General features: G+C 46.2%; 4 protein-coding genes across 5 annotated transcripts; 1 reads left to right on the top strand and 3 right to left on the bottom strand.

Annotated features, from left to right (window-relative positions):
• Nucleotides 1-671: 671 nt before the first annotated feature.
• On the top strand, nt 672-2,877 carry ccdc96 (coiled-coil domain containing 96). Its single transcript, XM_061303856.1, has 3 exons — nt 672-931; nt 1,180-1,618; nt 1,956-2,877. Exons 1-3 carry the CDS (start codon nt 672-674, stop codon nt 2,247-2,249), a joined length of 993 nt encoding a protein of 330 aa, XP_061159840.1. The 3' UTR covers nt 2,250-2,877.
• On the bottom strand, nt 2,628-3,497 carry ccl36.1 (chemokine (C-C motif) ligand 36, duplicate 1). The gene is made up of 3 exons (XM_061303223.1): nt 3,338-3,497; nt 3,155-3,266; nt 2,628-3,088 (listed from the first exon to the last, which is right to left on the bottom strand). Exons 1-3 carry the CDS (start codon nt 3,405-3,407, stop codon nt 2,995-2,997), a joined length of 276 nt encoding a protein of 91 aa, XP_061159207.1. The 5' UTR covers nt 3,408-3,497; the 3' UTR covers nt 2,628-2,994.
• Nucleotides 3,498-3,665: 168 nt separating this feature from the next.
• On the bottom strand, nt 3,666-13,153 carry tbc1d14 (TBC1 domain family, member 14). The gene is given in 15 exon segments (XM_061303220.1): nt 3,666-4,591; nt 4,594-4,606; nt 4,682-4,940; nt 5,652-5,761; nt 5,845-5,973; nt 6,082-6,153; nt 6,257-6,345; nt 6,407-6,487; nt 7,003-7,109; nt 7,194-7,311; nt 7,388-7,470; nt 8,118-8,242; nt 9,621-9,744; nt 10,948-11,650; nt 12,697-13,153. Coding segments are annotated over 15 exon segments (2,157 nt in total). The 5' UTR covers nt 12,746-13,153; the 3' UTR covers nt 3,666-4,496.
• Nucleotides 13,154-13,828: 675 nt separating this feature from the next.
• kiaa0232 (KIAA0232 ortholog) lies at nt 13,829-25,673 on the bottom strand. 2 transcript variants are annotated; one of them, XM_061304166.1, is made up of 8 exons: nt 23,336-25,673; nt 21,167-21,710; nt 20,952-21,092; nt 20,386-20,455; nt 20,225-20,309; nt 16,779-20,133; nt 16,608-16,710; nt 13,829-16,527 (listed from the first exon to the last, which is right to left on the bottom strand). In XM_061304166.1, the coding sequence occupies exons 2-8, from the start codon at nt 21,407-21,409 to the stop codon at nt 16,511-16,513; spliced, it is 4,014 nt and encodes a 1,337-aa protein (XP_061160150.1). In that variant the 5' UTR covers nt 21,410-21,710; nt 23,336-25,673; the 3' UTR covers nt 13,829-16,510. The 2 variants fall into 2 exon arrangements, with proteins under 2 accessions (XP_061160150.1, XP_061160151.1); XM_061304167.1 differs by having other exon boundaries at nt 21,167-21,640.
• Between the last annotated feature and the right edge of the window lie 1,282 nt (nt 25,674-26,955).

The raw sequence follows: 26,955 nt of genomic DNA, 5'->3' as shown, positions 1-26,955 counted from the left end.
TGAAAGAATTCCGTCTAAAGAGCAACACAGCGAAATTAAGTGAAGACAAAATAAATATTAAAAAATAATTAATTACTGCCTGGTTAGTAATAAAGCATGTTTGGGCCTATTAGTCAGAATGAAATCATTACAAAAATATTATTAGTAGAAGAAAGAGTAATAATAGTAATCGGTAGTGGTAGAATGTAGTCGTCGTCGTCGTAGTGACGCCAACCTAGTGCTGACCTTAGCACCAATGAGTACGCAGTTAATTTTAGAAAAATAAAATAAAATTAGATTAACATAAATAAGTCAAAATAAGTTTGAATAACAACACAAATGTTTTTGTTCACGATTTGAATGATGATTGATCAATCGCCGTGTTAATTTCTTTTTAAGGATACACTGCCCACCCGTGGCCGTCTTTTGTCATTGCAGCCTGGCAGAGACGCCGTTACCATGGCAATTGAAACCAAACTAAACTGCAATTGCTTGAGTAGTGCGCGAGTCCTCTTACTAAACAAACACGATTATAAAGGATATCTTTCAGATCAAAATCAATGTCTACTGGATCAGCGATTTTTTTACAAAATGAGGTGCAGAAAGACACAGGCAATGTTGCTCTTCAACCCAAAACAAATCCTACTCGTGAAGATCGTAATGGAGATGTTGAAGACATCAAAAGTGACGCCATGCTCCTCTTGCAGAAGCTGGAAGAGGAGAACCACAAAGTGAGCCGGCGCAACATGGAGGTGCAAGCACAGCTGGCCATCCACTTGAGGAGAACGACCCCCCCTGAACAAGACCCCGAGCCGGACATGAAGGAGTACCATGAGTGCCTGGAGCGCCTGACGGAGCTGAGGAAGCAGAGGGCTTCACAGATGGGGAGAGCTCGACAAAAGGAAGAGGAACTGAGACTTAACAACCAAGAGGCGCACAATGCGGTAGCAAAGTAGCTAGAGGTGTTTTCGTCAAATGAATTAGTAACAACTACAACCCAAAAAAGGGGTTTATTGGTTGTTATTAACCAGACTAGTGTTACTTTAGCGCCCCAAATTGAAATCTCCTTTTACTGGAAGGGACCGAATGTGTATTTAGTGTTTTTGTCGCCACCTAGCGGCGAGGCTTTGGTGTACGATTTGTGAGTCTTTTTTTTTTTTGCGTTGTTTTTACGTTGCATCTCATCTGCATAGACTGAAGAAAATACAAATTTCCGAAAGGAAAAAAAATCCACTACACCAACAAAGTATTTGTACTTACGACACGTGACCTTGGTGTTTGTTCTCAGGTGGAAACTGAATGGCGATTCCTGTTGGGTTTGAAGAGGAAGCTAGCCGTCTCGCTACTGAGAGAACATTTGCCTCCAGGAGCGGTCCGAGCCAAGGTGGACGCCGCGCTGGGGTCCGAGCAGCTCCGTCGCCAAGAGCTGAGGAAGCTGCGTCTAACCCACGCTGGAGTGGAGAGCAGGGTGGTCCGTCTAGAGGCCAAGCTCGTTGAGGAGGAAGAGGAGGAGGGGCGGGACCTCTTGCAACGGCAATTTAAGCACCTGCTGGCCCAAAGGATGCAGCAGAGGAAAGCGGACGAGCGTAGGAGTCAAGAGGCCTCCAAGCTCCAGAGGAACATCAAGCGTACATTAGAGGTTTAAAGTCCTTCCTTGGGAAAGACCGTGTTGCTTAATCTTAACAATGAAAAATGCCTTTTACCGGCTGACAAATAGCACCAATATTATAAATTTAACAAACAAGTCAAGTCGAGTCAAGTCGAGTCGAATCAAGTCAAGTCAAGTCAAGTCAAGTCAAGTCAAGTCAATTCAATTCAATTCAATTCAAGTCAAGTTTATTTGCATAGCCCTAAATCACAAGCAGTCTCAAAGGGCTTCACATATAAAGACAGATATTTGAACAAACCATTGAGCAGCACAAGTAGACAGAACAATACTCCAGGGTATATTTTTTCTTTGTCCTCTCTTCTCACAGTTGCTGTGCAACATAAAGGAGAAGCTGCACTGGAGTCAAACGGAGGTGCAGACCAAGCGGGAGCAACTGGCCCAGCTGGAGGTCGAGCTAACCTCCAAGAGGGACTTGCTGTACCGGACTAAGCGGGCCGCCAGCGGACTACAGAGGGAAAATGTGGAGCTGAAGCAGACGCGGGGACTGCTAGGGAACACCCTCCTCTTGTGGGACTTTGGGGTCACCATGGGCGATGCCCAACGACTGGAGGACAAACTGGAGAAGCTCAAACGTCGGCGGGAAGAAATTGCTTCAGCATAGTGGTCCATTTAAGCAGTGGTCCATTTATAGTTTAATTCATGCCTTGACCAGACTTCAGACTCATCAGAGATGCTGATTATTAATCATGCGGAAAGTTCTCAAAACTTCTTCCTACTCCTTTTCGAGCTGTCCTAATTATTGTTGAATAGGTTATTTACGACTTGCTTGGGACATTTTGTTGTTGTCCTGTTTTCTTTTTCCTTTTATATTTTACTGATATCTCGAAATAAAATTGATCAATATTAACGTGTGCGGATTGCTAGAGATGCGTTTTGTTCATGAAACTTTATTTGGCTCATACCAACCTATTGGAGAATGGAAAAGTTCTATTCATCATTCATATAATTTCATAGATTAGGTGAAATGAAGGGAAACTGATTTACACGATTAGTTTATTGGAGTTCCATTGACAAACTACGAGCCCCCTCAAAGTTGGCATTTTCATTGTTAGCCAGCAGATGGCAGCATTGTCCGATAAAATCACATCAAGCGCAATGTCAGCATGTTATCAAATCTAAGATTTGTCACTTAGCAATTAAATGATTTAAAAGCGCAGTTAATTGAAATGCTTTGATTTCCTACAACTAATCAGACCAGATGGATTCTCAATTAAAATAAAAAAGTCAAATGGACTAAAACATGGCCAGGCACATGACTTCTTTTTGGTTGTTTGTGACAAAGTAAAGCAGAATAAGCAAGTGGCGACGAGGCGTTTCATAAAAATGCAGGCTGGCAGGCGCATCCTTCAGAAGGTGGATTCGTCCAAATACTTCATGATCTTCTCCACCCAGGACGTTGTCGGGTTGGCGCAGATGCGAAAGTTCCTTTTGGTCATCAATCTGGCAAGAATCGACAACATTTAAAGATGCATTCATAATCGTAAAAAAAATAAATAATAAACTTACATGACTCCTACTGAGGGACATCGGTTGTCAGTCAGAGAATATGACTCGAAGCGTTTGGGGCTCAACTTTCTTTGGTAGTATTCAAAGCAGCATTCTCGAGGATTGATGGAATCTGGCAAATGAAAGCAGAATGACGTGTGGCTCGAAGGAACAGAAAAGCAAAAAAAAAAGTTCAGGTCTCACTGTTTCCCAAGACGGCCGAAAACGTCACAGCTGCCAGAGAGCAGAGGAGAAAGATGTGCATGCTCTTCATGATGCTGCCTTGCGGAGATCTGAAGGATGAAAACAAGTCACGGTGTTTCTGAAGAAGCAGCACTCAGCGTTACATTTATATACACATCACGGGACTTTCTGCGGTGTGGAAGAAGGGTGGGCGCTTGCGGTTTCGACACGACTTTTTACATGCTTCCGATATCAAACTTTCCACTCTGCTTTTAAGGTAGCAACGGAAACCAAATGGTACGTGTCGTCATCCTCATATGTCAACCAGTGTGCAATATAACAATTAGAATATTTGCAAGTCCTTTATTTGGTCAAGTGACAAGTTCGTTGCGCTCCAACGGTCAGTCCAAAGCAATAAAAACCCAAACGTGGAGAGGACAGCAAAATGAAAGACATGAGAGTGCAATCGAAGTTTACATTCAATTCCGTGGATCAAACGAGTCATTGTCGCATGGAACAAAAGATTTTCAGAGGGGCGCGTCTCATTCTGGAAACACTACTGAACACACACACACACACACGGGTAAAAATCCACATCTCCAAACTGAAGCGAGCCGGAGGGATGACATAGGATGCACCCGAAAGGCCCAATGTGCAAAAAAGTGTTATTGCAGGTCTGTGGTAGGTTGCTGTGCTTGGGGGAGTGCAAAAACCACACAGACAGCTTTAAAAATAAAAAAAAATAAAAAGAGGTTTCCTGTTAACCCACAAAATCTCATCAAATTGAACAATGGTCCAAAAGAAGAAGAGAGAAAAAAAACTGATACCCCAAATTCTCCCCGCCGAAATGGAAACAGCTTCAAGGAAAAGTGCAACATCTTTACCGTAGCAGTTGAGATGAACAGATGAGTCCGACAGGACTTTTTTTTTTTTTTTAGCCCCTTTCAATAAACACACACCTCACACAAAACAAACACGAACAATGTGGAATGAAGTGGTTAGTTACGATACGTCGCGGGAATATTGAAAGGCAGCTTCTGACCTCGTTTGCAGAGGACCTCGACATGTAACATACAAGAACCGAGTGACAAAGTGATAACTGGCATCTTGGTGGTCCCGTGGGGTCCGGGAGTGTGTGGTCTTGCGGCTCGACTTGGTGAAATAAGGCACCCCTGCTCCGTTACTCACGACGTAGCTCCGTCAAACGACTCGAGTTCCGTCTTTGCTGCTGCGTCAGCGCTTCAGAACCGGACTGCCTCGCTCCGGATCTTTCTGTAACGTTTGCAGAACCTAAAAAGGACACGGTCTTGTCGATAATATCATCAGGGATGAAAAATGAAAATAATATGAAGTGTGTTGGTCTACCTGCGCCCACTTCCTGTTGCGGCTGGTCATGTGGACGGCGACGATGTGCTGGAAGAGCTGCTCGGCGGGGACCAGGTCGGGCAGGCGGGTGAGGAATTGGGCCATGTGAATGAAGTCCATGTTGGTCAACACGTCCTGGAAGAGGCGCAGCAGGCCCAGCGCCGTGCGGAACAGGAACTCGTCGCCGTCTCGGCAGAAGACGTCCCACACGCGAGACGCCAGGTCCAGTGGGAGAGACTTGCTGTACAAGGTGAAGATCCTGGAAGGGGATTCGATTTTACTTCACCAAGTATCAAAAATGATCCTTAAAAAAAAAGCCGTATTGATCGGCCCTAATATTTCAATGCCCATGGGCGTTTTGATTCTTTACGTCGAATCAAATACCGTAATTTTCGGACTATAAGTCGCGTTTTTTTTTCATAGTTTGGGTGGGGGGGCGACTTATACTCAGGAGCGATTTATATACATATATGGTTTTTTTCACTTTTTTGGGCATTTTATGGCTGGTGCGATTTATACTCCGGTGCGACTCATAGTCCGAAAATTACGGTAGTTAGTGGCAGCAGGATGTGTGCAAATGGAGTATGTTTTCCAACGACTCTTTTTAACTGCAAAAAATTATGAAAATATCGAACAGAAATCCAAATGTGTCGTCAAACAAGTTCAACTTGAATCGTTGGAGAGCATTTTAGGTTAGCCCGACAATTTCATCCCAAAGCCCAACACAGGCTATTATACTAAACGGTCATGTTTGATGTGTGAAATTCAAAACGGAAATCTAGGAAGTTTCAAAGTGACACCAACCCCCCCGCTGACACCCCCTCCCACCCCCACAAACAAACATTTCCTGTTTCACAGCAACTCAAAAAGAGGCGCCTGGAGGCAGACGCCATGAGAATGTCACAACGGGGCGAAGCATTTTCAAGTCGAAGTATTGAGAGAGGAAAAAAAAAAAATTAAAATGGCTTACCAGTCGATCAAATAAATATCGGGGGTCAGGTTGTTCTTCTTGAAATGTGCAAAGAGCTTTGGTAGGTTTTCCTCAAAGAACACCTCAAATGCAGCAAAGTAGGTCAACATCTGCGGGCGCAGCAAAAGAACACATATGAACACCACGCGTCGCTCCCCGACTCAATGGTGAGCTCGTTTTGGCGTGCACCGACAAGGCTATGGTCCACGCGAAAGAAGGCCATCTGACAAGGTTTGTTGAGCAGGTTTGCAAACGCGATGAAGGCGTCGGCCGTGTCCAGGTTCAGGATGAGCACTGCCGCTATGAACGACATTCCCTGCACCTGCAAAAAAATAATAAAAAATAAGCACAACCACCAAAAGTCATCAAAACTTAAAGGAGACAGTCCTTAAGGACTTGTGCAATTAGAAGTTGGAAAGGTGCTACTTACATAGCCGACATCGGGCCGGTAGCAAGTGTAAGCTCCCAGAATGCTGTGCAGCACGTCATGATAGGGCCCGCCCTTGACGACATAGAAGACAGAAATGATGCGGTCACACGTTCGGGCCAAAAAGCGCCATCCGACCCCCGCCCCGAGGAGGGGGAAGCTTGAGCCTCCCTCCCACCTGCTGGAAGATGCACAACTGGGGGAACGTTCTGGAGATGTCCAGTTTGATCAGCTCCAAGCTTGACTCCCGATTTGACGAGTCCGCATCTGGGGGAGGGCAGCAGAAACGTCAAATCCACCAGTTTCGGGGTGACTTGTCCGTCCCTACCTTGGCTTTCCGCCTCTGGTGCGCTAGCTGGTGTGCTCTTCCACTTTTCTTTGGCCCGTGCCAGACAGATGTTATAAAGCTCTGCGGGGGCAGATAACAAGGACGGTCATTATGGTGATACGGAGCTAAAAATGTACTGGGCGGATTTTTTTTTTTTTTTTTTTTTTTTTAATCAGCCTGCGTGTGTGGTCTGGTAGCAAATAGCCAGAGAGATTATCTCCTAGTAGATCTGACGAGGCTCTGCATGGTCTCGCTCACCCACTCCCTCACAGTGAGAGTGACTGAAAGATTTTGAAAATATAACGTCCTCTTGCCATCGTTTTTTTTATTTTAACAAACAAAAACAATCTATAACACTAAAGTGTAATTGCACATCCACTGCAGTAGGTGGCAGTATATTTAAAAAAATTATCTTCAGATAAATGGCCTTCAAATAATTGCTGTTACAGACTAAAAAGCAATAGCGAGAAAGTTATTATTTGCCCGAAATTGATCGCTTTTTCTCGTTTTGCATGTTAATAAGGATGCAACGTGATGCAGAGGTGTACAAACGATGCGATTTATAATCGCCGTTGTCAATAACTGAGCACCAGTACCATGCGTGATGTTGAGTTCGTTGCCCACGGCCAGGCTCCACACTTTGCCTCTGACACTGGGCGGGACGCCCTGCCACCACAAGTCCCTCACTCGTCGAGACGTGCACCTGCGGGGGGGGGGCGGTAGGTGAGCAAAGAGGTCAAAGGTGATCTCGAGCTCAACGACTGCGATGCTCTCCCGAGTGACTAACATGGCGCTCCAGTTGGGCAAGATCTCCTGGTTCCAAGTCTGAGCGGCCGAGCCGATGCTCTCCTCCAGCTTGCAGCGCTCCTCCAGCTGCTTCTTCTTCTTCTGGGCTTCCTTTAGCTCTACAACCGCATAGGTGTGCTGAGACACGAGGGGAAAGGATGCGAGCGAAAATCAAGTGTTGCGAGATCGCGTTACCTCGCTTCTTGGCCTGGGCCACCATCTCTTCGTATTGCTGCCTGTGTTTCTCGGCCTCCTCGGCCGGCTTGGCTGGAAGGTTACTGGAAGGTGATTGTACACGCACAGTGATTAGCGAGTAGGTAGGCCAAGTCAAGAATGTCCTTTCCAAAATGTTCTACGATCAGAATTTTTATTTATGTCTGTGTTTGCCTCGTAGCTACTTGCTGTCCCCTGAAAATGACATGACAGTGCCTCGGGGCTCGGCTTGTGAACGTCACATGACCAAACCTAGAAAATTCCTATTTCACAAGTGCATTAATGTCTTTAGACTGGTGAGGGCGCATCCAACAAAAAGACATTTTTTGACTTGACTTCTGCTTTAAAGGTAGGTTATAATTGCAGTTAATGCTAATTCACGTTAGCATTTGTATGGAGTTTTGCATGCTATGTTAGCATTAGGCTAGCAAAATGACAGTCTGACTCAGTTTGGGAGTTCAATATTTTTAAATTCTCTTTTGTTTTAGGTGTAGTCTCAGAGCGCTATAGAATACTTTTTATAAAGTTCACTGTAGTGTTCTGAGTCCACAAATAAGGGTGGTGAGATTTGTCTAAGGACAATAAATACAAAAAAGAAAATGGGAAAGAATGTGAGGAATGCAAAGATAAGAGCCACACTATGCTTTCATCATCCTTGTGTAAAGTGAAACCGATAACAGCCGAAGACAAACGCGGCGGCGCGTTTACATACGCAGGTCTGTCCTCCAGTATGAGAGCGGTGGTGGAGAGCGGCTCAAAGTCCAGGTTTTTCCTCACATTCTGCCTGGGGGACGTCAGATTGCCGTGTCCAGCTCTGCCAGTTTTTGTTTCATATTCCTGAGAGAGAGAGAAAAAAAAAAAATGGCAGACTTTCTGACCTTGAACAGCAGACCGGCGCTAGCCAATCGCACATCGTCTCATGAGCGCTACTGTAAATAGGTCAAAAGCAATAAGATCCGTGTACGCGTGCTAGTTAATAATGCAGGGCGAGTGATCGGCGTACAACTTTGCACGCCGACAACGCTCGACTGATGACGTTCGATTTTTTTTTTTTTTTGGTCAAGGCTATGAGAGGCAAGAGCACAAATCTAAGAGTGGGATTTAATAATAGCCATAAAAGCCTTCAGAGGCACTAAAGGTGAATGAAGGTGCAGCCAAACAGTAAATACGTTGTAAAAGGAGCCGGGCGCACTTTGACGCCAACACGTGGAAAGATTTTTCAAAACAAAAACAAGCCGCTGTTACAGTCACGTAACATTAACGTGAAAAGAACAAAAGGCTCCTAATAACACCGTGCTAGCCAAAAGCTTTTCTTTCGACAACCTTGTGAGTCATCCACCTGCTCCCGCTACAAGAAAAACAAAGCACCTTCCAGGAACTCAAAGGGGCCATTGTGTGAGATCAGAGGCATCCTTCCGCCTCCCTAGCTGGCTGTCTGGCTGGCTCCCGACAAGCACAAGGCTCACTCACCATGAACGCAGCCGTTCCGCGCACGACAGTCCTCCGTTGGGATGGGGGGGAGGATTGAGTTGCAAGTGTGCGTCTTGGCCGAACATTAGCTAAACGCCATAGCCGCTCCCGAGGGGCTCGCTACTGGCGCCCGCGAGGACCGGCGGACGCGGAGCACGGTGAGACGGCCGAGGGACACGCCCCGCGTCGGAAAAGATGCAGTCGCATGGCGGCCCTTCCCCCGCCTGTCTAAAGAGGGATGCTCACGCCAGCTGCTCCGCATCGGATCTGGAGCGAGCGCTGTGTGCGCGCGTGCGTGCGTGCTTTTTCCACCGCACTGAAACGCCGTCGGCTCGGACAGCCTAACAAATCGATCCCAGAGAAACAGATTGTCAAAAAAAAAATGTGCAAGACCAAAGCATGATTCTGTTTTCTTAATGTGGAACGCTTGTGCAAAGCACCATCTTTAAAGTAGCGGCACAACAAACGGCTTGAAATCGGATCTTTTTTTTTTCCCCTTTGTTAACCGATTCCTCAGGGGGGATATGAGGTTACAGCGACGGATCAAATTGTCTTTTGGTGCCCGGGGTCGAAGGCCGAGATGAATTCCTTAGCGCCAGACACATGCGTTAACAAAAGTAGGCAAAAATAAATAAATACAGTGTTGGTAGAGAAAGCTAATCTCATAATTTCAGAGCTGACAAAGTCCTTGCATGAGCTTATCGCTAGCGAGGAGTCAATAAAGACGTCCAAGCTTTCAAGTTACCTTTTGTATTCTTTTGGGGTCCTTGATGGGCACCTCACGTGGCGGCACCTTCCCGAACAGCTTCCATCCGGCGTCCCGCTGTTCCACTGAGCGACTGTCCTTCACTTTCCTAGCAAAGAGACTCCTGAAACAACAACAACAACAACGTATGTGAGATAGTACACCCTCAAACAGAATTGTCAGTTCGCCTTTTGACACATCACAATGTTTGGCTTTTTGAGTAAGGATAATATGCAGTCAGAATAAAACTGCCTCAGAAATTGTCTTTGAAGGGATCTTTTTTTTTTCTTTGAGCTAAGCGACACAAAGCCAGACACGTGACTTTCTTTTTTTTTGCTTTCACGTGCGCCGCAGAACAAATATTGACATTCGGGCAAGCTGAAGGGCGGCGGCGCTTCCCAGTACGGCAGTAGGAAAGTCCAGCGTTGCTGCCGCTTTGCGCCGCAGGAACGCGGAGACAAGCTGTGACGAGCGAGAGCAAGCCAAATACACGCCGGCATCAAAGCGCTGCTAGAGGCTCCTCCAGTAAATCCGAAGAATAGCCTTTGAAAGCCGGCGCTGGTCGCCACTTCATCGACGTGTGAGTAAATCACAGCGGGTGCCAAACCGATCAAATAAACCCAAAATGTCCTCCTACCAGTCAAGGTACAGAAGGAGCGACGGGGCTGTCATCCTGCTCTGACGGGTTCAAATGAGTGTACCCAAAAGTTAGGAAGCCAGGAAATTCGGTAATGAGCGCAGAACCAGGAGGTGCGCATTCCATAGTTCTTGTCCATGCAGTGAAATGTCCTGAAGGAACATTTCATTCCTAACAGCTCCACCCTTTGCAGTGGGAGGGTGGAAAAGTCTGAAGGGCAGCGAGAGAATTTTTAACTTTACAATGTGAATGACTGATAATAATAGCACAATACACTGGATGGGAGCGTGGTGAGGATCGTGAACTAGGATGGACCCCCCCCCCCCCCGTCAGAACAAGGCCAAAAGCAATAAATCGTGCTTCCAAACATACCAGGCGAGTGGAAAAGGATTTGCGGCTGATTAGGCCGCTGCACTAAGATTAAAACACATGAACAGGGTGCTGACTTTGGTTATTTCGGCTGCACGTGAACCGACACTTTAATAGGATTCCTTCGTTATTTGCTTTGCAAGCGTTGCTGCTTTGTGTGTTCAAGGAGCAGCTAAATAAAAGTTCACAGTCAAATGGAAAACTGAGAATGACGTTGCCTGTATCGCCGCTATTAGCTTGATGCTAACATGCACTTGGAACATATTCCCCTCAAAGAAATAAGATTGACCTGAATTTACTAGTCTCGTAAAAAAGACTTACCTCTTGAACAAGCTGGTGAGCGATCCAAGTTTCTTTTGCCTGCCATCTTCTTCTTGTCTCATGTCTCCAGTGGAGAAAGGTTGGAACCGACCATCGAGGTCCTTCGAGTATACCGGCAACGAAGCAAGCTCCACGTCTGAGAAGGGAGCCATGCAGCCGTCGTCCGTCTCTAAGGTGACGATGGCGCTCGAGTCGGAAGTGACGGTGAAATGCACGATGTCCTCGTTGGACACCGAGAGCTCCGTGCTCATGCTGGACACGCTGCACACGGAGATGTCGTCACTGCGGTTGAAGGTTCGGTGGCTCGCGGCGGCGCTGGGCAATCTGAGGCCCGGGCTGAAGAAGCGGGTGTTGTCGAAGCCGCTGCGCGGGAAGCTGGACGACTTGGGCACGCCGTTGCCGTCGGAGGGGTCGTCATCTAATGTTAAAGTGGCGGGAGAGTCTAATCCGGTGAGATCCGGAGGGTTGAGCTCCAACGTTGGGATGCCAGAGTCCTGGGATGTCAGACTGTGACTGTCTAGGTCGAGACTGAGCTTCTGTGGGCTGTTGTGGAAAACGGAGGTTGAAGGGGGACATGGTGTTGATTCACTTTGAAGCACCGTGCTCAGATCAGAGACGTGCTGCTTGGAGACGTCGTGATGACTGGAGACAGACAAGCTTCTTACTGCGCAACCATTCTCCACGATGACTCGTCCGGAACCACCTGAGAAATCGACATTTCAGTTTAATGTGGAGCAATATGATGTCACATCTCGATTTTGGCGTAAGCTTTGCCTCTAATAGATTTCAATCTGACAATGCTTATTGTAATTCTGATTTATTGTTTATGTAACAAAACACACAAAAATAGGACCTTGAGAAATTAATTGGCAGTATTAGGGGTGGGGGTAGGTCGCGAATAAATTTTCCAAATTCACTTAGCTCGAAAGGATGTAAACACATAATGGTAAATACTATTGGCAAGCTAACACTTAGCATTGATTTGTGGTGTTGAAACCCTTTAAGCAATATTTCTCAAAAGTTAGAGCAACATGTAGACAGACAATATTACGACACACAAGCCTATATTCTTCATTTTCTGTAATAAAAAAAAGGACCGTATTTTCCGGACTATAAGGCGCACCTTCAATGAAAGGCCCATTTTAAAACTTTGTCCTTATATAAGGCGCACCGGACTATAAGGCGCACCATTAATGCATCATGTCAGATTTTTAATCCAAATCAAATCATTCTCCATTTTATCTTTTTCATTTCAACTTCAGACGCAACAAATTCCTTTACAATCACAAAATAATGATCCATAGTATTTTTGATTCATGATTCATAGTCTTCAGCGGGCCACTTATGATTTATTTTATGACACAATGCTTCGGGCCAGTTTAAATTTAGGAATTTGGTCCATATATAAGGCGCACCGGACTATAAGGCGCACTGTAGGCTTTTGAGACAATTTTAGGTTTTTAGGTGCGCCTTACAGTCCGGAAAATACGGTACCCAAAACAATATCTTTTACTAGCTTTTTAATCAAGCAATACCATATTGTGTATTTTTACGGTTGTTTCTTTTCAATTGGGTTAATGTCTGATGATTCTTAAGTGAAATAACGATTAAGCGGCTTTTAACACACATCACGTGCACTAAGCTTAATACAAGAAGTCTCCGGATGTTTACTGACTGTTGAAGTATATTTCAAAAGAGCTGTGATGTTGTCAGTGTAAACAAAAGCGTGTGTTTTTTTAGACAACCTACCACCGCGGCTCTCCGTCCGACCACAGTCACAGTGGGTCGGGTTCGCCATGGGGGCCGCTCGAAGCTACAGGTGGCCAGCAGTCGTCCCCGGGCAGCATCGCTCCATGGTGATGCGGAAACTACTATCACCTCCCCGAATTCTCCTCAACGCAGTTTGACGTGGACAAACAAGACCACCGCGAGGTCATTTAGCGACGGAGGGGTGGAAAAAAAAAAAAAAAAAAAAAACACTTGGAACGGAACTCGCTCGCTTTTAAGTCCACTTGTCTTTAAGCCGATCCTCACTGGGAGCGAAGCGGGGTTGCACCCTCTTGAAGAAATATGAACAGCTCCCCGGTGTTTGGTCGGCAACGCGAGTAGAGGAAATGAATAAGTTTAGTCGGTTTAGTTCTCATCTTGTACCTGTCTGCCTGCTTCCGCCGCCATTTTAAAACAAACTTGCGACAGGGTGTAATCGAGCCCGGAGTGTTGATGTCGGATGAAGTCACCTGTCCGCACCACAGACATAATCAATCGACCTCTTAAATACTAAGTTGTTATATTTATTTTTTGTTTTCAAATTATGTTTATTATTAAGTGCTTTATTTCAACAGCGGCCATAATGAGTCTTTAATTTTCTTTACCTTTGTTATAGTTCTTAGCTTCAATTTCCCGTTTGTTCGCACAATGCATACGTGGAGGTAAAAGAAACCAAGATGATGTCATACTTGATCAATAGCGTCATTCGTTTTGCTATTAAAGTAGTCGTGTCTTTCGCTTCTGCTTGTTTCATTAAAATGTCTTTCTTCTTTACGGTCAGCTACGTAAGCAGTTGCATTTGGAATTAAAATCGCGTCCTTTATTTGCAGTTACAGCACTACTTTGACCGAAACATTTTTCTTGTTAATGTGACGTCTAAAATTCATCTATTGGTTTAACATTTTTCAAATTGATGTCAATTGGTATATCTGGAGATGAAAATTACAAATGCGTCAATTCAAGCTTCATTATATTATTATAAATATAATTATATTTATATGAACACAGCTAAAATTGTTTAGAGACTGGTTGGGCACATTTTATTGGTGGTGACGCTCAATCTGCCCTCTGGTGTTTGGTACTATAAAAGCATCAAGACTTTGACATTCTGCTATTTGGTCGACCCTTTATTAGATGTTAATGAAATCCACAATGAAACAAAATCATTTACTCAGGGTGTACATAAAGTCAGAACACACACGGCTACTTCGAGTGAGATTGGGACAACCAAGAGGAAGGAATGAAATGACTGAAAGGTTTTCAGTGCGGGGTCACCCCCCCAATTTAAAAAAAAAAAAAAAAACTCACTGAATGCATTTTTTTTTCTTGCCGTTTCTTTTTCGTTCAAATGCAGCATAAGTAAATGGAAGAATTTCACGGAGAAAGGTGAGACGTGTTACTTTCAACTAAGCGCTTCATGACTTATTTTTGATGACGAACTCAAACCTTTTTTTTTGTCATAAAGAGACCACCCATAGAAACGTCAAACTGTTTCAAAATACCTTCTGACTGATCAACCACATCACTCTTTTTAATACACCCCCCCGCCCCAAAAAGGTGGACTGACTTTTGCAAGCTGTATTTCCAGACTTCCTTTTTTTTTTTTTACCCCAGGCGTCCAGTGAAAACCAAACATGCAAAATTTAACATGATTGACTTTTCTCCACATACCCTTGAGGTCTTACGAGCGCCAAGGCCTTGCATGGAAACCTTGGCGGCTTTTGAGAAGCGTGCCACTTCGACATTGCTTATGCAGTCTTCAATGGCTTTTTCTCTCTTTCTCCCTCCTCTCCTAAAACTATATATAACTCCAAATAAAACCAGTCATCTCCGTGGCTTGCTTGGAAATAATGTCAATGCGTAATCTACAAATTGACCCCCCCCCCCCTGCCACATCTGATTGTAGATCACATTTATGAAAGTGTATGAAAAAATTCCTGAGTGTCTGATGACTGCGAAAGACAGGCGGGCGGGCGAGACCCCGAAATTGGCGTTGAGGTTTCCAAACAAGGAAGCCGTTTGGAAAAGTGGGGCCTTCGACCTGCCATGCGTTATGAACACTACATTGACACGTTCATTTCCAAGCAACGGCGCACTGATGGGAAGTTTGTGCTTGAGAATCATGGTTAGGATCTTATTAAAAAAATTAATTAAAAAAAAAAGCCTGGCCAATTTTCCTTCTAATGAAACAAAATTGGGAAAGACAGGCAGCCTTACTAAATGCTAAACAGGAAAAAGCTTTTACCCTGCTGATTTTATTTTATTTTTTAACTGTATTTTCAATCAGCAACACGCAAGTCGCAACAAGGCTCAATATAATACACTTGAGCCATCAAATCCAATTTGTTTTTTTTGTTGTTTTTTGTTTTTAAATGTATTTGCTTTTTTTGTTTTGATTTGAACAAACTTACATGCGTACGTATTCACCGTTCAAGTTGAATCACTTATTGTGACACGTTCGTTGTTCACGCGCATCAGAATATGACTCAATGCTTCAACAAGATAAATGGACCAAATAAAATGGGAGATAAACACACCATACGTTGAGAAAAAAAAACAAAAAAAAAAACAACCGTACCTTGTAGTGTTATTATGGCATTTTGTTTTTTAGGTTTAACCATGTTCATGTTTGGTTGCACCAACACAAATTCCACACGGAGTCATTTGTTTGTCTTGCCCCGTGACTACAAACTGAAAATAAATGCTTCTCCGCAACTCAAAAAGTTACATTAAAGTGAAATAATCAAATAAGAAAAGTACAATCAACAGTAATCAGGGAAAACAATTGTCTCCTTTTCATAATTTTGGAAAAAAAAAAAAAAAAAAGGCTGGATTCAGACTGTCTGGACTACAAAAAAAAAAAAAACACTTCCGTATTACCACAGCCACATTATGAAAAATATTTATAGCACCAATGTTGAGTACAACAGAAGTAACAAAAGATTTAAAAAAAAAAAAAAATCACCTTCAGATATTTTTGTGGGTCTTTATCTTCATTTTTTTTTCCCCTTGCCAAATTATTTCAGAGAATTGCAGTTTGGATCGGTATGTGCTATTTATTTTTTCCTCTTTCTTTTTGCTCACAAACCATACTTGAAGTCTATAACTAGGCTTTCAAAAACTTTTTCACACGCTGGGGCAATTCAAAAAAAAAAAAAGGACACACATTCTCTACTTCTTTCATAACAAACTAAAGAAAAAAGAAGCTCATCACGAAAAGGAAAAAATCTCAACCTCTGGTCTTTCTCAAGAAAAGACGAAGAGTAGCGCATTGGAATTGCGGTTGATTTCTGCAGCAATCCGTTTTTTCTTTATATTTTTACTAGGGGGGGGGGGGGGTTAGGGGCAAAAAAAAAAGGACTGAGACTGGCCGGACAAACGCACATGCACAACCATTCGCGTGCAACCAACTATCCAGTATTGAAGTCGAAAAGCAAGGTGGGGGAAGCAGAACTGAAACAAAAGTGGTAACCTCGTAGCTGCATCCGATATTTTAAATGGAAATCTGGCATCATCACTCTAACACACTTTTTTTTTTTCTCATCTTATTTGAACGTATTTTGTCAGCACACCCCCCGCCCCCCCCCTGTCAATCTGATTGATTACACAAGCACGGAGTTAGTAAATGAAAACTCAGCAGTTATGTCGGCGGAGTCGGTGGAAAGCGAGAAACGAGCCCACGTTAAGAGGTTTTTGTGGCTCTTGAGATGAACCTGAATAAAAAGCTGGTGGCGGGCGGTACAGTCGCCAAAACTCTGCAACCTTGCCGACACAAGTCCGGTGCGAAATGAAGAACTCAAATGTTGCTGCTCCCTGGATGGGGGGGGGGGGGGGGGACAAAAAAAAAAAAAAGTCACGTCTCAAGGCTTCACTGTGTTCTGAAGGAGGCTTACCTGTACACTGTGATCCGGGGAACAAGGGTGGGCAGAGTGTGTTTTGCCACCAGCACTCATCGTCTTGATTGCCGCTCACTCCCTGTCCACTTAGCAGAGGGAACTAAACACAAAGCGGACCAAAGCGTTAAGCGATAGGACGGCGCGACGCCGTCGGGTAAAGCGACTCACCTCCGCCACATCTCTGACAAAGTCGTACGCGATCCCGTATTTGGGCGTTTGGCCCGCCGTCGCACACAAGTAGCTCGGCTTTTCCACCGGAGACTCTTCTTTTTGCGACGGAGCGGCCGAGGTGTCCGTCTGCTCGTCTGCGGTTGATCCGTGTTCCGCCGCCTGGCAGTCCAAACATTTTTCTTGCTCGGCAATGGGCAGAAGGACGCTGGGGCCTTCCTGTGAATCCAGAGAGGTCTGGGCACTCTTCTCCATGCCGGACTTCTTCAACCTGGGCAGGAATTTGCCAGATTCCAGTTCAGACTTTCCATAATACGGGCCTTCGCATTCGGCGTCCTCCTCGAGTGGTTTGAGATCGGCTTGAGGATCGTCAAAAACGTCCACCGGTGCCAGGGCGGGGAAACTCGCCTCCTCTTTGTCGGTCTCGGCCTCCGAATCGCTCACTTCCCCGGGAGACAACTCCGAGGCCGATATGGGCCGGAAATGAGTCCTGGGGGAAATGCGAATGGCCCGGTACTGCGTTTGCTTGATGCCGTAAATCTGCGGGCAGAAGGCTTCGCTCTCCGAGTCGGAGCAAAGGATGGATTTAGGCTTGAAGCCCGGGCTGAAGGAAGCCATGTCCTCAGGCTCAAAGGAGCACTCCACGTGAAGGACTTGAGAGAAGGGATTGTTCAGGTCGAAGGAGGCAAACGGGTATTCTAAACGTTGCTCCTCGCTACGCAAGCCGTCGTAGGATCCCAGCAAATCTTCCCGGAAGATGAAAGAGAATCCTTTGTTCAATTTGTCTCGGCTCGCCGCCACGGCGCGCTCGCTTTGGCCGAAGGACACGAGGGGCCTCCACAGGCGCCGGTGTCCCGGAGCAAAGCAGCCGCCCTTGTTCACCAACACGTCTGCGCCGGTGATTGTGAGCATTTCGGAAGCGGCGCCCGCCGCCGCCGCCGGCGACTGCAGCAAGCCGTGCCGAGATTCGTTTGGTGGCACCACGGCCCAATTCTTATCGCAACTCAACGTCGTGAACTCTCCGTACACGCCGCCGATGATAAAAGACGTGCCGTCTTTATCTGATCTCAAGTCCCAGGGCTTGGACGGAGTCATGTAATCCCCGGCGCCGTCTAACTTGGAGAGTTTGTTTTTGGCCAAGTCCTGTTCTTGGTTCTTGCCCTCCCAGAGGTGGTACTCGGAGCGCTGCACAGCTTTTTTCTGAGGCGGCTCGACGGGAACGCCTTTGGCCTGCACCTCCGGGCAGCTGCCGCAGTAAGCGCCAGAGTCTTCGGAGAATACATCCTCTTTCATTTTCTCGCCGCCACCTTGCCTCGCCGCTGCCGCCGCCGCCGACGACTTGGCCTCGCCGACCGCGGACCAAATGTCTTTGATTATTCCTGAGCTGTACTCGCCCCTTTGTCCGTTTGCGTCCTCGGAGAAGACGCTCGCGCTGAACGGCTTCCCCTCGTCCTCTTCCAATGCTATTCCGCAAAGGGACTCCAATTTAGATTTTTTGGTGTAAGTCCGGCAGGATGCTGTGCAAATGCTCGCCTCCTCACATTTGCGCCCGGAGTCCTGTTGCAGGAAGTCCAAGATCTCATCCTCCAGATATGTACCAGAAATAGGAGGGATGATACAATCAATTTCATCAGAGCCAATCGGAGCGGCGGGGTCCTCGGCCGTAATATTCCCGTGCTCGTTGTCGGAACGAGTCTCCTCTGAATGCGACCACGGACTACACGTCCGAGTTGAAAGGTTGGAGCAGTGTTCAGTTTCATCAAAGGCACTATTTTTGGTCCATATTAGCAAACGAGACTGTTTGTTAGCTTGCGGCTCGAGACAGCTACATGGGTCGGCGGCGGCGTTGCCTTCGTGAGCGACGGAGAGCGAGTCGAGGGGAAGGGAGCGAGTGGGACTGTCGTACTGCAGCTCAAAGAGAGAGAAGCACGAGGAGTTCAAGCCGGACGGCTCGCCGGCGGTCTCGGCGTTCCCCGACAAATTGCGCAGGGTCAAGGAAACGCTATCGAGGAGGGGGGAGAGCCGAACGGGCGAGTCGCCCAAGAAGCTTTCTCCGTCGATATCGTCTGAAGTCGACGGCGAGTAACGTCCCCAGACTTGAGCCATGCTGTCGAGATCCTCCACGAGGAACCCGGACGATCCCGGCGCTTCCTCCGCGTCTGCCCTTATTGCACTTTTCCCTTGCTGCTCGAAGCCATCTAACACTAAACGAGATTCTCTTTGCTCATTGCTTTTGCGTCGAATCATGCCGAGGATCCGACTCTCTTGTAACGAGTCTGAGGCACTAGTATCCAATATGGATTGATAAATATCAACTTCGTAGAAGTCGGTGAATTCTGGCAGATGCTTGTCATCTAAATGTCCACCGTCCTCTGGCTGAGGGCAGCTTGAGGTCCCGACGAGCGGCGCGGCGGCGTCCTCCTCCTCCTCGGCTTCGCCCGTCGCTTCCACAAAGTGGCCGTCGACAAACGAGCCCGCGGCAAGGTATGTTCTCTGGTAGCTCTCGTTGGCCACGCAGATTCCCTGGATTCTCTCCGGCAGTGGGGCCGCGTCAGCTGACGAGGCAAAGTCTTCAGGGGATCCTACTTTGCTTCGGTACTTTGTCTCCAGCTTGCTTTGCTCGCTGCTGAAAGGTACAAAATAGTCGGAGATGGGCTCCGTGTACCAAAGCGGCTCCTCCATATATTCTTTTGCGTTCCTGTCCTCCACCCTCATCTCGTTTGCCGGCGGCCAGACCGGATCTTTGCGAACCTCTTTAAGGGACCTCCGGTTTTTTTTGTAAAGCTGCAGCGGTTTGCCCGTCCCCCCCGCGTTCCGTTGCTCCTCTTTGTCGACAGCCTTGGACGCGAGCCTGGGCTGTCCGCTATTGCGCTGTCTCTTACTCTTCCCGAGCTCTCGGGATTTGTGCCTGACCCTGACCGCCTTGCTTCGGAACGACTTGTCGCCCTGGTTGCCGCTCGAGCTGGAGCCCCCCTCGCTAGAGCCTGAAGACCAGGACCGGGCCCGATACTTGCCCTCGGACCTGTGTCTCGCCTGTCGCTTGGAGTGGACCGTGCTCTTCTCCTCTGCCGCCGCGCCGCTGTGGTATCGGTTCTCTTTCTCCTTCTTGCTTCGGCGATGCTGGCCTCTCTCGCTCGCCACGCCCGTGATGGTGGCGCAGGCTTCGGGGTTCCGCTCCTTGGCAGCTTCGCCTTCGCTGTTGCAATCTTTTGGGGATGACGTGTCCGTGCTGGTGTGCGGAGCGGCCGAGGATGATGAACTGGAGTACGCGCAGGCCTTGGCTTTGTTCCACACGGTCATGATCTCTTGGAGACAAACAGGCTTCTCGGACAAAGGTGGGAAAGCTTCATAATACCTGAGACGCAAAACCAGAAGCCAAGTCAAACAAGCGTGGCGGTTTTTGCAGGGGAATGTTGAAATATCCCAATATTTGCGACGCAGCTTACATTTCCACCTGGTCCTTTGAAGAGGGGGACTCGACTCGTTCGGGAGAATGAGCCCCGCCAGACTTTTTTTGGATCTGTTTTTCCTCTGTAAGACAAAAAAAAAACATTAAGAATATACGCAATTGCTTTTCATGGGTTCGAGTACACACAATCAAACAAACCTTTCTGTTTGTTTTGAATGTCCCGAAGTTTGGAGCAAAGCTCCTCAACCAGGCTTTCGATTCCAGAGTTCTGAAAATGCACAAAAAAAAAAAAAAAAAAAGAGACATGTCGGCTTTAGTAATGTTGTGCATAAAAAAAAAAAATTTAAACCAGGGTTATCTCGTTTTTAGTTATTCCTTTGCGACTTTTGAGCAAAACAAAAGGTGAACTCGATCAATCTGTTGACACGTCGAGTCCCAACTTAACGCTAGCAAATATCTTATAAGGTATAGTTTCCTCGAAGCCGATGTTTGCCTTGACATCATCGTGCGAATGCTGCCGCAATCCCACGTAGCATGTGCTGGTTAAAAAATAGACAGTGCAGTCTAGTTCGCTCCCCGGAGGGCTTGTTGCCAAGACCACCCCCCCCCCCCCACACACACACACAGCCTGTCCAGACCCCTAGAACTTTTACGAACTCGGATTACGCCACATAGCTTGCCGCGGCTCGACATTCACGTGGCGCTATTAACGTCAAGAAGAAGTTCAAATACGTATTTGGAGGCTCGATCCGAGCAGCGCTTACTTCATCAGATGCAGAACGAAGACATTGCACCGCCGCTTGTTTCTTCATTTCCTCCAGACTCAGGTCGGTCCCTCCCTTCTTCTTACTCTTGCCCCATTTCTTGCCAGGTCCCTTCTCCCAGCCCAAAAAGATGTCGTTCTCCTGCCAAACAAAATGTGGAACGTTTGAGCGCCTAGCAACGAGCGCGCAACAAAGGTCATCTCTGACAACGTTACCTGAAGGTAGTCCTGCAGGTCATAGTCGTAGCTGTCGTGCAGGAGGAGGCTGAGGACGTAGCGGGTGTAAATCATGGCGTCGATCCCGCACTTCTCCAGCTCCTGGCCCAGCCAGCTTTGCACTGGGCCCAGCGACTGGAGCAGGGACATCGCTGAAGCGGATAGTGGGCCCGCGAGCGGGTAGAGGCAAGAGAGGTTCTCGGGAGGAGCACGACCGTCTGAATCGGTGCTCACGGGACGCATGGGACCTCAGGTGTTGGTTATTCTCAGGTGGACTGGCATCGCGATGAGCTGTTTGTCGGAGATGAGCGAAGAGAGAGCGGGCGAGGCGGAACCTCTGGAAGGTTGGGCAGATCACTCCAGCGAGACGCACCGAAGGGCTTCTACGTGAGGAGGCATGTGGGATTCCTTTTCCCCTTTTTGGTTGGGTGGTTTTACTCGTCAGGCATGGCTTATGGTGCTGTTGGATCTCATCTGCACAGCAAAACACAACCGGTGGTTGCGTCACACGTCCATGTTGCAACAATCGCTTCACCAGCACCACCTGAAAAACGGCGAGAAGACTTGTCAGCGGCTCGAAATACTTCTTAGCGAGTCTTCAGCAAGGAATATATCACAAAAGGGTTATTCAATAATTGTACAGCCTGGAGGCAGACTGCCAGAAACAAGCGGTTCTTACAAATAAAATCTGCGGTTTAATTTAAAAAAAAAAAAAAAATGCAATATCATCTAAGCATTTGAATCGATTTTGGAACGCAACAGACAGACAGCTGAAATAACAGACAGTGACGCCGCTTCGGTTGAAAAGATGAGATTGAGTTTCCTTTGAAAGCAAGTGGCAAAAAAAAAAAACACTTCCCTGTCAGGAACATGTGTTTTGGATCCTTACATCAGGTACATAAGAAGCAAATGGTGGTTGCCATGTTGTGATTTGCTTACGTAGCTGTCAATCAAGGAAGGCCTATTAAGGGTTACCCATTGTGAGGCGTCAAAAGGGCAAAGCTAAGAAGCTTAACTGTGTGCAGCAGCCCAACACAGTTGCATGAAACTCCCGACTTAAATTTCCTCCGCTGGCCTAAACTGCATAAAGGCTTTGGGCACTACAAATGTCCGCGTTCCAAAATTTCCCAGAAGTCCATTTCTCCCAATTCCAGTCACATTTACAAATTAGTGAGATATATTATGTATTTCCCTCCAGCTTCCAAATTTCTTTTCCCTCAAACAAATCCAATTCCAAAATATTGGGGGGGGGGGGGGGGGCGCTTAAACGTTCACACTAAATTAAGATATATTTGACGTGCTTATCTTGAGGTGTCATATTCTACATTTCGACAATCGCTTCACTTCCACAATATTTACATGTGTTTTACACATTCCTAACTGCCAAATATGATTGAACAACGTTTATAACTCAACTCGTGCGCCACTCTTTTTTAGGGGGGCGGAGGGGAGTTCGGACGCTGTGACTAATATTTTATTTAGCTCGCAGCATACTTCAACTTTGTACATCGACAGCCACAGGGCCCAAATACAACCCAACCCAACAGTATCCGTTTTTAATATGCGATTTCGACCAGTTGTTGCATAAAACAACATCTTATAATGTGTTCGCATTGGTTTGCAGTCAAACAAGGTTAGCTGGACGACCACCGACCTTTAATGTTAGCTCACCAGCTAATCACGTTGCACATCAAGCTAGGTCGTCTGGTTCAATCGCTCAAGTCATATGGAAAACACAAAGGTCACTCCCGACAAGTCTGCGGCTACTTTTTGCGCGATATTCTTCGCTTTCACTTTGCCGTTTGTCCGGCGAATGACTTGATCGTGCTCGGTGACATTCGAGCTCCCGAGCGCAACCGTCAAGCTAGCAGGAGCGACCCGGTGACATTAGGCCAAGTCGTTGACTTCAAAGTGGGCCACTACAGCATCCGAAATGTTGCGGGAGGTTAAAAAAAAAGTGTGCGATCCGTTCGGAGCGCCAGCTTCCAAAGTGGGGTCGTTGTTGGGGGGGACGAGGAGGAGGAGCTGCTCATGGAAGGCTAAACCGTTGAGGACTTGACAGTTGCTCTCTTTAAAAATGTGCGCCATGTCGTCACACAGTTAAAAGCAAGCAACGCGCGCAGAATAAAAAGCCACGACAACACACGAACGACGAGCCGCTCGACGTACCTGCGAGCGGGCTGAAGAGGAGAGGAACGCCGACAAGGGAGCGGCTACTTCTCTCTTGCTGCCGTTCCGAGCTCGGGCTCTGGAATCCGCTGCGGTAGCATAGCGTATCATGGACGCCGACGGAAATGGCGCTGTTTTCACGGCCAGTGCCACTTGAGCGGCGACGGGGAAAACGGCGACATTCGGGCTCAAGCGAGGGGAAGAGCGGTCCGTTGAGGGCCAGCTCGCGCCAGAGCCAAAATGGCTGCCACGGGAAACCAGTTTCAGTCAGACGACGGCGCTTCATGCGCCACCTCCTGAGTTGGTATCTAGGCAACGGGGCAAACCTCCGCCGTCCTGTTAACAGATACGAGCTCCTTCCGCCAGGGTATTGCATCAGAAACACAAGTAGTACGTCCGCCAAACATCGTCATCGTCATCATATACATCATCATGACGTCGTCGTCATCACATCATCATAATTCCATTTGGTCTATAATCAATTCATTTTATTCTTACTCAAAATTCGAATTAGATTCGTAAATTCGTTATCATGTGTACCCGTACAGAACCCCGATTTCTACCTAAATATTTAATACTGATTTTATAAAGGAAACTAATCAAATTTACTTTAAATCACATATAAATCCATTGTGACTAGCTAGAAGAGAATTTCTAATTTATGTGATTGGTAATTGTGTTTTAAGCACCTTTAAAAATAGAATTGATGGGAAATTACTTTTGTTTGAGAACGAGCTCCCTACTACTTATAAGTGTCACTTATTTTTATCCTCATTTCTGATGTCATACATTTTTAAATAACCGCTGTTGCACAATTGTAGCTGTCTTAAGTTTCTGGGAGTATTGTTACTATTTTTATTTTTGTGGGGAAATCACCACCTGACTTTTTAAGTGGCACGCTTCATGTGACACAATGACTCAAGGCCACAAGTGGCATGTTTTGATTCTTGTAAAAATCCGCCACGAAGCCAAGGTCTCTTGTGGCTAGTTACCAGGGTAACTTGAGTAGGTATTGACTCACCAGTCTGATCTGGATCTGGCATCCTCAGCCCTGCAGCCAAAGGTCAATAAAGGTCAAACACCTTATTGATCGCGAGCAGCACACGCGTGATGATGAGGACACGTGGCCTTTGCCGATATAGATCTGCAAAAACAAATCACTCAAGTCCGATAGATCGCAACGATTTTTTTTAATCCATTATGAAGCGCAGCACTGCTCAGGGACGTTCACTTTCACAACACGTGTTCATTAAAATGATCCATTGGAGCAGATGGCATGTAGTTCAAGGGTGCCCGGTAAATCCTCTTAGAGGAGTTTTTCGTGACAGGAACCAGCAGGTGGTATTCCCTGGCCGAGAAAGCAAAACAGTGTTTGGGAAATCTCCAATGGAAAGTTCAAATTTTCAATTCCACCTATTTGTTTTATCCACCTCTGTAACATTATATAACTTTTGCTTTTTACCTACTGATGCGGCCATGTTTTTATTTATTTATTTATTATTTGCGCACTGGGCAGCAAATGGCAAACTTTGGACGACGATGACTCAATCAATTACCAACCAATCTCATCAGTGGCTTTTTATTGAACAAAGCAGTCAGTGATCAGAGCTGTTTAGCATCTAAAATCTACTCAGGCATGCACAAAAATATCTACCACTCAATTTGAGTTTGATCCTGATAGACATCCCCGAAGCTGCATTTATTCACATTGTGTCTGATATAGAAGTTGAAAGTCTCCTCGTCATGTGATTGCCGTGAATAAGTGGGCCACTCATTCAAACTTTTAATTACGTCACAGTCAAAGCGGCGGGATGGGGGGGGGGCTGATTGCGTCACGTGGTGCACAGAGTATGCGTTATCAGGACATTCCATGCGTGCGTGTTCTCTCAATGCAAAACCTTTGCGACCCCGTGATGCAACAAGCAAAGCTAGATCGTCTTGATAAACTCACGTCGCCGTGACAATTCAAATAAGAACCATTTTGCAACGTTTCTGAAGGAGGCCTGCTGTATATGGGTCAAAGGTGAGCGCCTAAGATTGCCACCTTTGGGTTTGCGCTACGACCACGAGAACAGCCCGACTTGACCTGAGTCAGACTTAAGTCATCAATTTTAAGACGCTAACCTCCATCCTAACCTGTTCAATTGTCACACCCAAAAAGCACACTTACATTTTCTATCAAACTAAACATAAAACTAAAAATACTGCATCCCACTTTGTGTATTAAAAAAAACAACAACACATACTTAAGCCTTTCAGTTTGTTAGCTAAATGCTAATTAGGATCTATGTGCCATTGCTATAACCCACATGTGTCAAACTCAAGGCCCGGGGGCCAGATACGGCCCAGCACATCATTTTATGTGGGCCGCGAAGACAAATTGTGCATCAAATTCGTGTGTCATTACTAGAATCGCAAATTGTCTTCACTTTTAATATCTTTTTTTTTTAAATATTTGACCAGTATTTACTCGTCTGATTTGAAAACGAGTTATTTGTCAGTTTGTTTTGTAGCTTTTACTGTGTATAATATGAGGTGCTCATACATTTATTTGGGTTGACAGTCATAATGGCCCTCTGAAAGAAGCTATGACTCCAATGGGGCCCCCGAAAAAAATAAGTTTGACACCCCTGCTTTAAGCAAAAGAATGAACACAAACGACACAAACAAACTACTCAGTCATATGTTCTTTATCCTCGGCACTCGAACTAATTGTCTCTCATACTGCCCCCTGGTGGCCAACTTGGCCACACGAGAAGGCGCAACAGCTTGACTTCAAACTAGACTTGCTTGATTTTTTTTTCCCCCACAGTAACTCCAATGTTATCACCTCAGACATAAATATTATTATTTACACACACACTGCGAAATTATGACAACAACCCAACATCCTGTTTGACGGAATGCCTCTGCAATGGCAGCTTGAAAGGAATTTGCGGTATGGCAGGAAGCACCGCAACAAAGGCACGCAGTCATGTCAGCTGACCCATCTGAGCAGACAGGTTGAAGGTGAGTTTGCTACCCGATTGTCTGATCTATACTATGACAGCACACCCAGAATGACTCACAAGTTACTCAACTACTTTACACTTTGACCTCCTTTATGCCAAACAGGAACACAAAGAGGATCAAAGTGTTGTAGAAGGTCCTTTATTGTGATCACCTTAATCCCAATCAAACCCGTGTAATGTACACCGCACACACTCAGAAGAAGAAAAGGGTGAGGTTGGTGACCTCGCAAGCCGATTAATCTGCTGATTCTTCATTTGATGCAAACCGGATACTCGCCGCTAGAGGGCAGCACAGACACCCTATAAAGAAGTGTTGGTCAACTTTTAGCCAGGGTCCATATTTTACATTTGAAAAGTCACGCAACCAAACTAAAATATATTACAAGAAGCATGTGATGAAATTATATTGTCTGAATTTACTCCAATTTACCAACACTAGCGGTTTGGGTAGAGTTAGCTAGCGAACCATGATTCAAATGAATGTGCTTAAACGCTCTGGTTTTGTAAGTCTTCCAACATGTAAAGTGTTTTTTTCTGGAATCGATTTATGGCCTCTGATGATCATAAAAGGAGAAGTCATGGTTGTTTTCTGAGCTAATCTACTGTGAG

This window comes from Syngnathus typhle, linkage group LG17, assembly GCF_033458585.1.
Source record: "Syngnathus typhle isolate RoL2023-S1 ecotype Sweden linkage group LG17, RoL_Styp_1.0, whole genome shotgun sequence".
Lineage (NCBI taxonomy): Eukaryota > Metazoa > Chordata > Actinopteri > Syngnathiformes > Syngnathidae > Syngnathus > Syngnathus typhle.
Note: the sequence above shows the minus strand (reverse complement) of the source record. Positions and strands in the feature narration are given on the sequence as shown.

Coding starts and splice junctions, on each gene's coding strand:
- ccdc96 (XM_061303856.1), top strand. CDS start 672: ATGCTCCTCTTGCAGAAGCTGGAAGAGGAGAACCACAAAGTGAGCCGG. Junction 932..1,179: donor GCGCACAATGCGGTAGCAAA/GTAGCTAGAGGT, acceptor CATAGACTGAAG/AAAATACAAATTTCCGAAAG. Junction 1,619..1,955: donor ACATCAAGCGTACATTAGAG/GTTTAAAGTCCT, acceptor CTCTTCTCACAG/TTGCTGTGCAACATAAAGGA.
- ccl36.1 (XM_061303223.1), bottom strand. CDS start 3,407: ATGAAGAGCATGCACATCTTTCTCCTCTGCTCTCTGGCAGCTGTGACG. Junction 3,267..3,337: donor TTCGGCCGTCTTGGGAAACA/GTGAGACCTGAA, acceptor TTCATTTGCCAG/ATTCCATCAATCCTCGAGAA. Junction 3,089..3,154: donor TGTCCCTCAGTAGGAGTCAT/GTAAGTTTATTA, acceptor GATTCTTGCCAG/ATTGATGACCAAAAGGAACT.
- kiaa0232 (XM_061304166.1), bottom strand. CDS start 21,409: ATGCGTCCCGTGAGCACCGATTCAGACGGTCGTGCTCCTCCCGAGAAC. Junction 20,456..20,951: donor TTCGTTCTGCATCTGATGAA/GTAAGCGCTGCT, acceptor GTGCATTTTCAG/AACTCTGGAATCGAAAGCCT. Junction 20,310..20,385: donor CATTCAAAACAAACAGAAAG/GTTTGTTTGATT, acceptor TTTGTCTTACAG/AGGAAAAACAGATCCAAAAA.